The sequence below is a fragment of the Linepithema humile genome, chromosome 3 (assembly GCF_040581485.1).
Source record: "Linepithema humile isolate Giens D197 chromosome 3, Lhum_UNIL_v1.0, whole genome shotgun sequence".
Lineage (NCBI taxonomy): Eukaryota > Metazoa > Arthropoda > Insecta > Hymenoptera > Formicidae > Linepithema > Linepithema humile.
Window position 1 is genome coordinate 6,138,291 of NC_090130.1, and position 15,635 is coordinate 6,153,925.

Sequence of the window (15,635 nt, forward strand, 5' to 3'; positions counted from 1 at the left end):
TCATCGCGGTTTAAAGTCGTTCACAGTAATAAAAAAGAAATGTAATAACGATTAATTGCTAGTTAAATATCAAATATTTGATTGTTAAAATTATGTTAAAATGTAAATAATAATTATTTGCTTTTCGTTTGAGATTTTGTGTGCATTGGGATTGTTTTCAGATAAATCCAGTTTGCGAGTCATATCGCAATTATTAAAATCTACAATGGCAGTTAGGTAGTTGTGGAAATTAACATTGGACATTTTTTGTGAACTTCAATCGTATTTTTATTTATTTGAAAATGTAAAGAATACGATCATAATGAAGCCACAGAAAAAGGCTGTTGTTGCCAAAAAGGCAACTAAAATGCCAACAGTCGCCAAAAAACGTCGCACATTTATAGAGAAGACCATGCCCGATGTGAGGAAGGAAAAGAAATCAAAGAAAAATGACAAAGTGGAAGATTCAAAAAGGAAGATAGATAATGATAAGAAGAAATTAGAGAAAGCCGAAGAGAGAAAAAAATTTGATGATAAGAAGAAGATGGAGGATAAGAAAAAAGAACGATCTGACAAGTCAGATGAAAAGAAGAAACAGTTAAATAAGGATTATGACAAGAAAGCTGACAAGATTGACGACAGAAAGACAGAAAAAGGAGATGATAAAGCAAATAACGAAGAAATAAGTCAAGAAAATATGGATAAGAAAAAATTACAAAAATGTGAAGAGAAAGGAAAATTAGAAAAACAATCTGCTGATAATAAGAAGAAAATTGAGAAAACAGAGGATAGAAAAAAGAAATTAGACGATAATGCAAGTGTAGAGGATAATGTAAAGCCTTTAAATACAACAGAAAATAAGGATTTACTTGAAAACAAAATTGACGCCCATCTTCCACTTAAGAAAAGAAACAATGATAAAAAGAAGGATGTGAAACTTATTAAATCTGATATCAAGTCAATTTCGAAGAATTCCACCGTAAAGGATAAAAAATCTGAACGCAAGAAAATTCCTGAGAAGGAAGTGGCAAGCAAGATTTCTTCTGCTAAAACAAAGAAGGACAGTTCTAAAACAAAACAAGGGCAGAAGAAGAGTATTGCAAGAAAAACAGTTTTAACAAAGAAGCCTCATTTATCGATAGTTAAAAGATTAGTGGACAAGAAGATCAAGTTAGTCAAACCGGTGAAAGATGAAGAAATGAGCGAAGATGAGGATCCAGCCAAGAAAGCGAAGAAGAAGAGCAGCAGCATTGTGAAGAGTAAAGTTTTGCAGGAGAAAAAACCAAAGCTGGCTAAACACATGAAAGCCAAATTGCCTCAGAAAAATTCGAAGATCAGCGCTGTTCTGAAAAGGGAAGATAAATTGAAAACTATAACGGAGAAAATTATGGCCAAGAAGAAGTTGGAATTAAAAGAGTCTGAGGAAGCTGGAGCCGAACATAAAAAGATTACAAATAAAGATGAAGTTTGTCAAGGACTAGAGGTGAGCAACATTAAAAGCGAGATTGAAGAAGACAAGGATACCGATAAGAGTAAAGAGGAAAGTCTTCAACCAAAATTACAGGATAATAAGAAAGCTATCAAAAGTGGTAACAAAGTTAGCAGCAAGATTCCAAAGAAGACTGGAAAAATGATTAAGGTACAAACGGAGAGCAATAATCAAACAGCAGCTTCATCCGAGGGCATATCTTCCGAGGAAATTAACAAGCAGTCGAAAATTTCCGAAGATAGCGCGAAGTCTGCCGCGAATTCCAAACAGGAACAAATTAGCACTGAGAACACGGTTGAATTGGATTTAAAGGTTGAGGCGATGAATGGAGAGAGTGCCGGTGGCATTACATCTCAATCTTCCGAGGACGATTCTGACGATGAATACAAGAAGAACAAGCAGAGGGATTCCAGGAATAAAGAGAGGGCTAACTCACCATCGGACGAACGGGCGCGACGAATGCGACTTTTCGGCTTCTGGAGTGGACCAAAACGACACAGGGTCGCGTCATTGAATGCCTTGGCTAAAGTTCACTGCCTCTACGAGAACGAGACCGGTGGAGTCTATCTTGGAGGTTTCTGCAAACCGAAGCCCGAGAAAGAAAAAGAAAAGCCGAAGAAAATGAAAGAAGAGAAAGAGGAGCAGCCACCGCGTAAGGAGAAGGAGAAGAAAGTTGAGTGCAAAACAGAAGAGAACGTTTTGAAGAGAAAGTTGAGGAATGTGCCAGGACTACGTGGCAAACATTGGGATATGATGGAAAGTTCATCATCTTCGTCGTCCTCCGAGGAAGACTGCGAGAAGGAAAAGAATATCGAACCGAGCAAGAAGAAAATGACCAAAAGGAGGAAGAAAAACGAGGAAGTAATGGATCTGAAGGACATGGTTGTTTGCAAGAGGATGGCCAGTCTTAATGCCACTGCCATTTTGGCTGCTTCCTACTCCGACGAGAAAAATCGTTGCAGCGGCAGCAGCAGCAGCACTACTGATTCCTCCTCCAGTGAATCGGAAGTAGAGATAATTAAAAGACGTAGACAAAATGACTCTGACGTAGATAAGAAGAAGCTTAGACAAGGCTCGGATCCGGAGGATCCTCTTATTAAGCCATCCAAGAAAGTTGTCATCGTTAACCAGGACACGGACGTCACTATCACTGGTAATTAATCATGTGTGGATTAAGTACGAAAACTCTAATGATCTTCTTGTTACACTAACAAATTCTTTTCAAGGTGTTTACGTCAATCAAACCCGGTCCACCCACCATGAGGGTTTCTGCAGTATTGCTGGTATGCAGTACAGGATCAGCTCCACCAGTCACACTCAAACTGCAGCTACCGCAGTGGCTACTGAACTTCACGATCAGGTTTGTGTTTAATTTAAGACTGTTTGCTCCTCATATGTTACACATACATTCATTTTACGTCATGCACATGCCTCTAAAATAGAAGTTCTGACTTATTGAATATTTATAGAAAATTTTTAGAGATAAATACAATGTTGCTACAGGCAGTATAATAACATATTAAGTTTTACATTACTAAATGAAAAATACGCTAATATTACGTTTAACGAAAAACATGAATCTTTAGTATATATTTTGACACATTTAAACAAACTAAAAATTTTCTTATGATACTTCTAAAAACAAATAATTGTGTGTGTTAATTATATTTATGTTTTGCTTATTGAATACAACATAGTTTTGAGCTGTTTATTGTTTTTTTCCCTTCAAAGTTATAAAATTGTTTTAATATAATAATATATCTTATTGTATTTTAAGTTTAATGATATGAAAAATATTTATTATATTTGAAAAAAATAATATTAAATATTTAAATTATGTAATAATTCTGTAAAGAATCTATATTTAAATATCTTGTGTTAAGTCACGCTCACATATCAATGCGTAAAATTTAAATTACAACTTTCTATCAATAATTCTTTCTTTTCGTTTTTTGTCGAGTATATATGTATATTTTTACAGTTATATGTTTCTTTTTATTAGCAAAAAACGGAACAGCCTTGCAAATCCTACACACCACTGGGTGCATTGTCCTCTATGCAGCCTCCAGGTAGCCAGGGTAATCATCCTAATATGTCACCTCGCAGGCATTCAGCATTCTCAGCCCCTCATCAGCACGGTGAGTCAAACGTTCTTGCATGTTTCTACTCTTTATTTATCAGTTGCATCGAACAATCGCATCAATTTGCGATTATCAGACTCTATTATAAATCGTTTTAGCGTACTGTCGTTGAAAAACCGGTATATACAATACTCTTTTCATATTCCATTCTATTTATTATTTGACGTGATTTAAATATGGTCCTCACGAATTGCATTTTATATATGAATTTACACCGTTCATTAAATTAATTTACTCGCTTCCCGTGAAAGCGTATATGCGTAAAACAATCTAAACGAGGAATTACGCGCCTATTAAATAAACGGCCGAAGCGCTATATGGCAGAGAGAAATTTTGCGTAAATTATAATAAATTAACCGGCGCGGATTTTTTTTCGCTAATCAAGGTACTCCGAAAAATATTCTCGTCTTTTTCGGACGTACGCCACTGCATCGTCCGAGCGCGCATTACACCGCTCGGCGATTTCCTCTTCCAACTCATGGCGAGCGGCTGGCTTTTCTCTTTGTTCCATTGACGCTTTCTCACCGCGTCTCGTTCTCTCACCCTTTATCCCACTCGATTCATTGCGAGACGTACACATTGCACGCAAGCCGAGGTGCCGCGTAGCCTCGATGACAGCGTGTGAATACATGTATATGCGTATGGAAAGCCGCGCCGTACAGTTTGCGCCATTTGCTGGACGATTCAGAATCGAAAAGGCGTCGTTCTGCCATGTACTTGTTACGCCTTGTATTATTCTATCTATCTTAACGACTTGCGTAATTACGGGCCTTTTAATTTTACTCTTCAATTATTTTATGCATCTGTAGATTACGCGTTAGGATGTTATACGACCCGATAAACTTTCTTTGTACATGTACGCGGTATTTTTTATGCTCTCTAAATATTTATCATATTATCATATTTCATCCGATAATAGCCTTAACGAGCTTAGATCTATTAAAGTAGGCGTACTATTATTATAAAGTTCCGCAATAATTCATAAGACTTGTGCTTTCGGTCATAAAAATATATAAAGAATTAGTGATTAGTGCTATTATAAAGTAAATTTTCTTGTAGAAATTTATAAATGAGAGAAAACGCGCAGGCCTTGTTCGAAAGTAAAAATTTCATAGTGAACATATTATGTCTTGCACTGTCGTACATCATTTACAGCGTAGACTGTATTTCATTGAATTAGATGCGAACATATTTTAGTCTCCAAGGAATAACATGTTTACAATGGGTATTGTACAAGTGGATGGGATGGAAATTATATATATTCCGCGATGTAATGCGGAATCATTCTGATTCGAGTCGAATCAATAGCTTAGACGATTAATTTTTCTAATCGTGCAAGTTCTTAGCTTCGCGGTGAATTTTGAGAAACAGATGAGTAGACGTGTTCTGCATAATTTTTCATATTGCAAACGTGACATGCGATATTTCGACTTATTAGATTATCACTTGACTCATTTTCCTTCTATTTTACATTTATCTAATTATTTTGCGCAAACAGCATAAAGTTTTTATATGGTTATTTTTACCAATTGCGTGCAATTTTCATATAAAGTTAACAATTGGCTTGGGAAAGCATCAAAGAGCAAAAGTTTTAGAGCATCGTGAGGCGATGTAACGTGTCTAAGAACGTGTTTCACTTTGAGACGAGAGAAACATACTAAACTAGAAAACTTCTTCCTAAAACGGAACTTTCAACATCCGAGAAAACACGCTTTCCCCTCTTTACTCTAAAGATTAATTTGAAACCCGGATTTACACATAAGCTAAACAAACTGCAGTATAGAGTCGCGCGGTTATAGGTTTCACATGGTTAAAAAAAAAATACTTTCTCAACATTTATTATTATGTAGTGGAAGGAAAAGTGTTTTAGTCATGGCATAGCTTTAGGGCAGCAACAAGTTTAATCCTTAGTCGAGCGAGAGAATTACACTGAATCTCTGAAAATATCTGCTTGTTATCATTGAAATAATATCTAACACGAAATAATCAATTAAAGCTGAAAAGTTTCAGCACAATTGAGTAAACTTATCTCTCTGAATATTAATGCTAAACGTGATACTTACGTGAAAATGTCGAAATAGCTGTAGGGTGCTTCGCACTTTGCATCTCCGATCGCGTTATGAGAATAGATTGCCGAGATAAGGGCTTAATCCATTGGATTAATTTGCACAAATATACGTTATCCTCAAATGAAGCCCTCCGGAAACTGTGTGCTTCTTTTTCTCGCGTTTTCCTCCCATTAGCGCACAATTCCCCGAAGCTTCGTCCATTAAAAACAAATCGCACGCGTCCCGTTCGTAACACGCGCTAACGCGAACGATGCTGAACATCCGCCTGCACAATTATCCCGCGCCGGTTTCCGAGAGCAAGGTCAGTGCGTGCCGAGCTCTTACTGGTGCAACATCGTGTGCCAATTACGCGTATGATATGCAGGACGCACGCACGCATAAGATTCGTGTTACGTCTCGAAAACTCAGTCGACGATTTACACTTCGTATTTGTCTGCAGTATGCATTACCGAGCGAATCGACATTCTGCTAGCAATTTAAACGCCGATATCTTCGATAATTTTATTATATTTGTAAATTAAATTTTGTTTTTATTTTCTAAATGTTTATTTATGTTCAACAATATTTAATTAACAAAAACATGATTTCACTTCACTTTCATAGTTTTATAATTCGCGAGCTGAAACATTATCGAATAATTTAATGAAATAAACACATTTGGCCGATGCATCGACGTGATAAAGCTCAGAGACTAAAATTTTTAATTGTATTAATTTATGTTGATAGGGCGAAAAGTGATCTAGAAAATTGTATCAATACTGTTGCGCTCGAGGTTTTTCGCGCTCGCGGCGTTTAGCGAAACAAACATTCATTTCAAAAACAAGAATGTTTATTATTCATTGATTCTTTACGGCATAAGAACGATAATCATATTTCAAATTCAGATATATCGAAACCGATCGTGACTCGTCCATCCAGCGCCGGGGGCTATATCAGACTCTTTCATCTTCTTTGGTTGATCCGTTAGCATAGCTATCAGACTTTCTTTTTTATGTCTTTACACAACTCAGTATTGATCTTTCTCGATTTTCGACTTGGCGCGAAGGCAATCTATGGATATTACAATTTTGGCGCAGATTCAACAATATGATGACGAGGATTCACGCTACGTCTTTCTATGCAAAGTATATTTGAGTATATTTGAAACATATTCACATTTTCCTCTATCCTCTTAGTATCTTTCACAAATGCGTGAAGGAAAGTTGGAACGTATAAGGTTTCTCTAAATTGTTAAATCTGTGCACAACAACGTTGCTTATAGAATTGCGAAGTCATTTTTTCTTAGCCAAATTTTGATTGGATGCCATCCTTTTTGCCCGGTATTTAATCATTAAATATTTGGTATTTTAATCAATATCGTATTAAAATATCTAATATTAACGAAATGATGACGTCAATCAACATGAAATATGATTTTTCATATGATACACGTTGGAGTAAATTATCGATAAGAGATGTGTAAAATAAATAAATGAGAATAAATTTAGATAAAGTAAATATAAAATAGATAAAAGAAAAATTTAGCTGTTGGTTTGCTTTAGATAAAAAAATGATATGTTTCTTTTCAGAGAAGTCTATATCCAACGTCCTTTTTCATATTCGTTTCATTAGCAAAAGTAGTTTTGTATAACATTATTGCCACATTTATTGCAATATAGAATGATTACATCTTTTTGCAAATAGTAGTCGTCCGCAAAAAAAAAGTAACACTCTTTCCAGCACTTCTCGAAGAAAAGTAAATAGCACAGGGTGCTCGAAAATTCCTTTTTATGCGCTCCAGATCAAAAATCGGGTAAGAATGTGAAAAGTGTTGCTTTAGAATTTAAGAACACCCCGTAGAGACACGTTCGACCGAGTGCGCGAGTCTAATACTTACTTCCCTTCTTATGTAAACCGTGTACCGTCGTTGCTTCCGACTACGCAGTGCTCCAGTGTACGTACATACCGTGTCGGAGATCGCGCGCGTGAGAGTGGCCGCCGGCGGCGGCAGCGGCGGCTGCAGTGGTGGTGGCGCGCTGCTACGTACGCGTCGCGAGGACGCACACCTGACAGTGCTCGACTGGTAGCCGAGGGAGACGAACGTGTGTCCGTTCCCTTACGGCCCGGCATCCCGTCGCTTATTCGGAGCCGCGCGCGCCGGCGGGCCGAAAGTCGGCAGTAGCGCGATTCGTCATCACCGCCGTCGTAGTCTTTCTCTTTCCCTGTCGCGTAGTGCCGTGCGCGTCGTCGGTCGGTTCGGGGTTGGACGCAAAGTGTTCGGCTTGATAGTGTTCTGTACTTGTGGTGCGCGTCGTACCGTAGCCGCCGGGGGGTACGAACGAATGAAATGGAGCCATGGCGTGAAAAGTAGGTAGAGCACTCCGGAGTCCGATTGCATCGAGCAGTCTGCTTCACTGAATTCTTTCTCTCCGCGTCTGCCCTGAAAGGTCCGTCTTTCGTCTCTGGATTCTTCGAGTATATTCCGCTGTCGATCTCTATTTTTATCTGAAATATTGAGACACAAATAGTCTTCGAGATGTAAACTATTGAAAATGTGAGATTACGTGTTAATTAACAAAAAAAAAATTTTTATTTTTTTTTTTTTGTTACTTTCAAGAACATTTGGTCTTAACAGAATTTTTATTAGAAAATTAATTTGACAAAAATATTTGATTAATGTTAAATACTAAAGAATGTTGAAAAACATGACTTCTAAGCGAGAAATCGACACCAGATTATTCAAGACATTTATGGACAAAGGAAATGGCGGTGACATCACAAAATAATTTGCTAACATTTTGCGCAGTAAATAGGGCCATAAATTGAAGCAAAAGCGAATCATTAGGCAGACGTAGTCGACGCAGATTGTCGATGCAATTCGGCCTTACTTGCGGCGAATTCGACGAGTGACACGTGTGCGGCGCTCGATGTTATGCATCCTCGTGATCGACATGAACGAGTCGTCGCAGTGTCACCTTTCGATTCGGCGGACACTCGTTGACGAAGTGACGAACGCTTCGATATCGCCCGATAGGTATTGACGGCCGTTTTCGTCTCGCGGCCAGCTTGATTGATGTAGATTATTGCAGATGATCTTCCACGCCGGTGAATTGCATTTCATCAAACACTTGCTGGTGAAATGAACATTTCGAATGTGAGATAGAGCGAATGTTAATTTGAGTGTGCTGAGATACGTTTCTAACATTTGATGAACATTTCAGCCAGTTTGCGGCAAAGTGAATATAAATGCCATAAAGAAAGCAATAATTTTAGCTATGTACATTTAATTATTCAGCATACAAAATGTTGGAAAGTAAACATGTTAAATTTTGAAGTCAAATTTTTTAGCGAAAATATTAAAGGAGAGCGTTTTTGACCTTCTGATATTTTTCAAGCTTCAACATTTTTTATCGCTTATTAGTCAGATTTTAAATTAAAATTCTATCTAAAATGCCCTTTAAATTGAAAAAGCAACATTTCGTTATTTATTTGCGTTTTTTGTTTTTATTGGATTATGGTTCCATTAATGCTTTGATATTTTCGCTAATAGAAATCAATCCTGATATGCGTGTGTGTTCATTAATTCTCTTCGTAACATAAACTTTAATGATTAATTTGAACTGTTTATTATAACAGCCTCGACCATTTAAATAATGAAACTTTTCAATGCACGATTTTCACCATTGATAGTAATCAATGGCAGAATCAGTATACAAGGTATGCATTTTAACATAAAAAATATATTATCAGAATTAAAGATCTAAATGTAATAAAAGATAACATTTAGATATTACAAAAAGTATTTAAAAATTTTATTACGATACAATACTCGTGAATAGCGATTATTTTAACGATTATTTTTCATATGAAACAAAAATGGAACGACATTACAATTTTTTTTAAAAGTAGACACAGTCACGATCTTCGCTTTTATTACTTTTCAATTGTAAATTCATTCTGCAAGTATGAATTACAATATGCTTCCTAGCGAGCGTGTTTTCCTGTTATCATTATTTTATACATTCGTTCCCTTACCCGGAAACTCACATAACAGTAAAACCGGCAATAAAACAAGGTCACGCACGCGTCGCAATCGCTCGTATAATCCGTCTTCTCGTCCTTCGGAATTATTTTGGATCATCCCCTTTACAGTCCAGTTGCTATCTCAGAGCAGATCGGGGATATTTCACGATATGATGAAATGTTGGAACGACAAACGCGTGTCTTGTGTCGCATTTAGAAGAGAAAATAGGAATATCGATAGTGCGGATGTAATATTTCGTAAATACTCTTGTGCTTACTTTGCAGAAGAGAACAAATCTGCCGACTATAAAATGCTAGTTTTTAAGCGCTAATATTGACAATAAAATTGATTGCACACGATTTAAAAAATAGTGCAATTTTTAAATAACAGAAGTTTTGAACAAATTTTGCTACAGCACGTTTTATAACAATTTATTTTTTATTTATAAAGTTAAATGTTCACTTTTACGACTTATTATGTATCTTGAATGTTTTATTCATTTCGGCAATGTAAACTCAAATTATTAATGTGTAGACTATCGTATACGTCCAAAATTGTTATATTTTTGTAAAAAGTGAAAATAAGATCACGACTTACCGTCGTGAGATTACCGTCTTACTTTATACTCCCGTCGCGACGCGTCGTTTCCTGGTCGATGAGAATCATGTCATATGTATTATAAATCGCTGGATTTCGGAGCTTAGTTTCTGTCGCGTCAAAAATGTCGACGCGTGTCGACGCAATGCACGCCGGCGCCTGGAACGTTTCGGCGCCACTTAGATATGCGGGTATGGTTATCAACGGGGCGGACATGAGCACGCGATGGTTTTAGTCGAATTTGAAAATAGACCCGTAACACGGGACGGGCGCGAATGGGACCTGGCCGCTCGCCAGCCTCCGCGGCGCAAAGCCGAGCGGAAGCTGGTAATTTCCACGGCCGTGACTGATGCGCGACCGAATACGCGGAAGAGATAATAAGGTCCGCGCAGGATCTTCCGCGAAGCGTGTCTCGTGAGAAGCACGAGAGGTCTGTGCCCGTTCGCGGTAATTTCGCGTGTGCCGCTGGAGCGAAGCTGCTCCGGAACGCATCGTCTCTTGCTCGTCGATGAAAGTTCACCGAAGCGGCAGCGAAGCCGCGATACCTCGTGGGTCAAGAACTTGAACTCTTAGAGATACAACGTCAGACTCTCCGTACAGGATTGAATAGTTTCGCCGAGCGCGAATCATTGCAAATTCACGCTGTTAACGCGGCTATCGTAGAATTTCAAAATGCACCGCGTAGAATATAACTTTTGCATTATAAATCTTAGCCACACGCGCGAAACGGAGATTTACTGTTTCTGCTGACCGGGGCACCAAATTTATCTGCTAAAATATGCAATCGTGCAAATTTTAACGGATATTAATCGCGTAATTCCGCTATACAACGGTAGTGTGGTCCGACCGAACTTGCTGCTTTTCGAGGACACGTATATTCTTCGCGAAGTAGTAGACTCTCGGAGTTTTTAAAAGTCATTCTAGTTTTACGATCCGTATTTAAAAGTTTTATTTTGTTTATTTATGTAAATTTCCTCTTAAACTTCAAATTGATCCCAAGTTGAAAAGATATGTCAGTAAATTTTCACATAATGGACGTAATAATAAATGCGGAATATTTAATTTGCATTTTTTTATAATACATAATAAAGTTTCGTCGATAGTTTTGCCTCGTGCTTAAAAGTCGCAAATGTTTTTTCAATATCTAATTTTCTCGCCGTCTCATCGTGATCAAACAAGAAAAGATACGGGCTACTCTAGGTGCAATGTCAGGCGCGCGCGCGAAGTCCGTAAGATCGAATCGATGGGAAAGTCGTTTGCGCGACGTGTAGTATTTCGTCTGTAATGCGATCAATTCGGATAACGTTGTTAACCGACGGCTTCGTCTGATGCCCGAGTTCAATGCTCCAATACGCGACTCGCAAATCCCGATATACTCATTGTGGCACTTTCCGTTTCGGTGACGTAAGTATGCGGTCCGTCCGTTATAAATCCGGCTTCGTGCTTTAATCCTCGATCGAACCCCGCGCGAGTTTTGGCTCCGGCTGCATCAGCCGCGAGATCACACGGGTTCTCTTACATCGCGGCGTAACGGCGCTTTGAAGTGTGTTGCGGGATAACGCCGCAAAGTTCCAAAATTTACGTTCAACCTACGGCCGACAAAGATTAACTAAATACACAACTTCCTGATGGGCGGAAAACGACCGGTATGAAATATCGATTAGGTCACCCGGGGGTGCGATATCGGTTGTAGGTCAGCACTCTAAGCCCGATAATGACATCGCATTACAACGAAATAACACAGGGAAGATTTATATTAGATCGCTGCTGTCAGGAAAAATGAACTGTTGAAAAGTCCATTTATAGCATCCACTATTTCTAAAATAATAGAAAAGAGAGATATCGATGCGCGCGAGGAGTCGTTGAACATAATTTAAAGAGAAATTGCATCTGTCATTTTAAAAAATACTTTATTTCTAAAAAATGTAGGTCGAGATAGTTTGAGATACAAAATTTTTTAATGTTTGTGCAGCGACGTGTTATTTTTGAAAATAAGCTTGATTTCGGAAATAAATTCTTTAGTTGCATTGAGAAAGTAGGTTGTTCGGAGGCCAAAATGAATAAATTGAATAAATAAATGAATAATGAAGCCTTTTCGGAGTTTGACAGCGGACTCGCAAAATTAGACGATAAAACGTCTCTGATTGAGAACGTCTACTTGTTACTTATTCGCGCAGGACTTTCGAGCGTAATGCAGTCGTTCGGAGCGATTCGTTCGAAGTCGAGCAATGGCCAGTTTAAATGCCGCGTTTACGATCGAATAGGACATGGAATCGTGCTCCGGTTTCCTCGCCGAGCGGCCGCGTCGCTTCCGAAAGGTTTTTCAATCATAACTTTTATTTACGTGAACGGGTTTATCGTTCCACTTTTATTACCATGCGCGTCTCTACCGGTTTGCAATGTATGTTTGCCTTGTTCGCTGAATTACTCACGTAATATTGCACAGCGTATTCGCGAATACGTGTGGCAAATTTTTCGAACGGATATCAATGCGAATGAAATATCGGAGTTTATAAATTTGCTTGTAATCGCGAAGAACACATGTTCTACTGTTGTTCGCGGAACATAGTTACGCGCCGAGAAATATCAGCGCTGTCGTCACACTGAAGTAATCGCTGTTCGCAAGTAACACATGTCCAGTATACTTAGGCATTTACGGCTCTATTAGCACGTTGCTATTTTTTAGTATTATGGCGGCGAACCGCGGAGCATATGCGCGTTGTTGAAAGGGCGGCTGGAGGCTTCGAGAATAATTTACGACTGTCTATACACGCGCGCAAGAGACGACGATGTTGCTCCGCTTTTTGTCGCCTGGTTTTTGGCACGTGTCGGCATTCAGGAGGTATTTGCGTCCTTCCCGTTGAGGCGTGTGTTATTACCGTATCGTAATTGCGGCACTTTAGCGCGGCTATTTCGTCGCGTTTGTGCGCGCAAGTCGCAATGCAATCGATTGATACGTCACTCGACCAAATTGACCACGACGATGCTTTAAAGTGCGCCGCAAACAAGTATGGGCGCGCCGGTTTGATCGGACTTCGTCATTTCTTTTATCGCCCGGCGCGGCACGTGGCGTCATGCCGAACGCGTGACTTCCTTATCGCAAATATTTCAGCGAGTCGTATAAGAGTATATAAGAGAGACGAATAAGGTTCGGATAAATATTTACGCGGTCGAACCAAACGCCGCGGCCTCATTCTTACGTGTTCGGCAAACAGATCCGTTCGCCATCGCCGACAATCCGCGCTTCAAACTGAAATGCACAGAAATCTCTCGCCGCGATTCGTCTGCTCTTTTTCTTTCCTCGTCTCTTTCAATTGAGAACGTATCGGAATAAACAGCGCGATATAATATAAAATTGCTAATTATGCGCGGAAGGAAATTCGCTAAAGTTAAATTTGCTTTCTTCTTTTTCCGCGGAATGTTTCGGCACACTGTTTACTTTTTTAAATGCTAAGCAAGTATTTGCAACAAGTACTGTCTAAAATCGTTGTTGCAGCCCATATAAATGCACTTATTCGCTGAAATGCACTTTTACTACATTTTGATGAGAATCTGGTTTTAGAGTATACGTACACATTAAATAAACGTCAGTAATAGCAATGAATGCATTAAATGCGTTAATTAGACACAAATGCGGACAAATAAATTTTTTGCCTTCTCTTTAGTATGCGGAAAGCTGTATAATTTGTATAAATGTCAGAATAATCAGAGGAATATACGCGCCGCGCTTTGTATTAGTTTTTATTAGAATAAATATTGAGCGGGTTAAATATTTATCGAACGTGGCGTGCTTGTGCAATTTATTATACGAGATCCGCGCGTGTGATATTTTATTATTATCGAGCGCGGCGAAAATATCTCTGAAAATTGAGAGTAAAGTATGGTAGAAATGATTGCGTATGCTCTTGACCGTTTTGATTGAAGGTTTATCGTGAAATTTATTATCATTTACGGAAAAGCAGGCTGATGTACATCAAATCCGCAGTATTGTGTAACGTAATGATCAGAAAATGATGTTCTAAATGTGCATAAACTTTTATCAACGAGATAATGCCGTTGTAATTTCGCCGTCACGATAACATTCCTATCTTTATTATTGATCAAAGTGGATATAACAATCGATAAACAAGAAACAATTTCATGTTTGATGGGTATTGTCTTGCTTGAATATTGGAAAGCTTCGTTGTCGATAAATTCAATTTAATTGGTAATACCATGTAGTGTTCATTAATGTTTATAAACGAATCGATTAATTAATGGCGAAATTTACCACAGGTTGACTGCGACTCGACGAAACGAACGAATGCACTCGATTGCAAAATGTGGCGTGGTTATGATGTCATGTATCGCGCGTATTAATTAAAAAGCGCGGTAGTATACCTATCAATTAAAAAACACATCGCACCGTATCATCTTCGGAGCGCGGAATCCACCGCCGAGTGGTTTCAAAATTGAATCTCATGAACACGTTCCTCATGGCGGCGAATGGAAATTAACGTAACTGATATTTAAGTGACCCATGCGCCCGATACCGTGGCGTAATTTCGTTAATGCCGCGCTTTCGCGCTTACCAAGCCGCTCGCGCAGGGCTCGGGTATTACGCATGGAATTAATTTATACGGGGAATTTAAGTTCGTTTCTCCGTTGGTGCAGAAACAATGTAAAACTGCGCGGCGAGCAGCCCTGTTACAGATTGGAAAATGTTGAGTTCGGTGACTGTTTCGCCACGTGTGCGAGAAAACACGGCGAATGTTTGTTAATGCGCGAAAGTTTTGAACGGGAGAAACGATAAACAATCGTTCGCGATTTTGACTCTGTTCAAACGGAACTGAAGCGCAATCAAGCGCGAAGACAATACTCTGATTCTGCACCAAAGACATGTTTTTTAACTTTTAAATTTATCCAACTTTTTTATCGATAAGGATAATATATTTATTTGGTATTGTTTCATAAAAAAATGTTTCATGAATGATTAAAAAAGGCGAATAAAAATATTTAGAAATGAATGGTCGAGGCTGGCTACGACGAGTAACTGGATAAAAATTCATCACACTCGAGGTTTTTTCATGCTTTTTTCGCGACTTGCGTAACAAGAGAGAAAGAAAGAGAGACTGGAAGGACATATGTATATACATACGGGCGAGAGAGATAGAGGCACATGAGATTGAGCGGCGTACGTAATAGTATGATTAAATATTAAAATTAAAATATAAAGGAGCAAAAGAAGTCAATGACAATTATTCGTGTAAAAACTCCTTCTTTTTTAGATTTATTTACATTTTTGTAAAATTGCGTGGATTTAAATGTTTTTGTACGAACAACTGGCACTGGCTGTTTTTGCTCCTTTACATTTCAAT

The 15,635-nt window shown here is 38.5% G+C and overlaps 1 protein-coding gene and 1 long non-coding RNA gene across 5 annotated transcripts in view; one reads left to right on the forward strand and one right to left on the reverse strand.

Annotated features, from left to right (window-relative positions):
* Hers (Histone gene-specific Epigenetic Repressor in late S phase) overlaps nt 1–15,635 on the forward strand; it is a 110,048-nt gene that overhangs the window by 2,516 nt on the left and 91,897 nt on the right. For all 3 annotated transcript variants that reach the window (XM_067351146.1, XM_012374163.2, XM_067351147.1), the window contains 3 exons: nt 162–2,621; nt 2,695–2,828; nt 3,471–3,606. In XM_067351146.1, coding sequence (XP_067207247.1) covers nt 302–2,621; nt 2,695–2,828; nt 3,471–3,606 — 2,590 coding nt within the window. In that variant the 5' untranslated portion in view covers nt 162–301. The remainder of the gene's footprint in view (nt 1–161; nt 2,622–2,694; nt 2,829–3,470; nt 3,607–15,635) is intronic.
* LOC105676365 (uncharacterized) overlaps nt 7,685–15,635 on the reverse strand; it is a 59,106-nt gene continuing 51,155 nt past the window's right edge. For both annotated transcript variants that reach the window (XR_010889060.1, XR_001101379.2), the window contains 2 exons: nt 8,546–8,788; nt 7,685–8,162 (listed from right to left, as the gene is read on the reverse strand). This is a non-coding gene — a long non-coding RNA (uncharacterized lncRNA). The remainder of the gene's footprint in view (nt 8,163–8,545; nt 8,789–15,635) is intronic.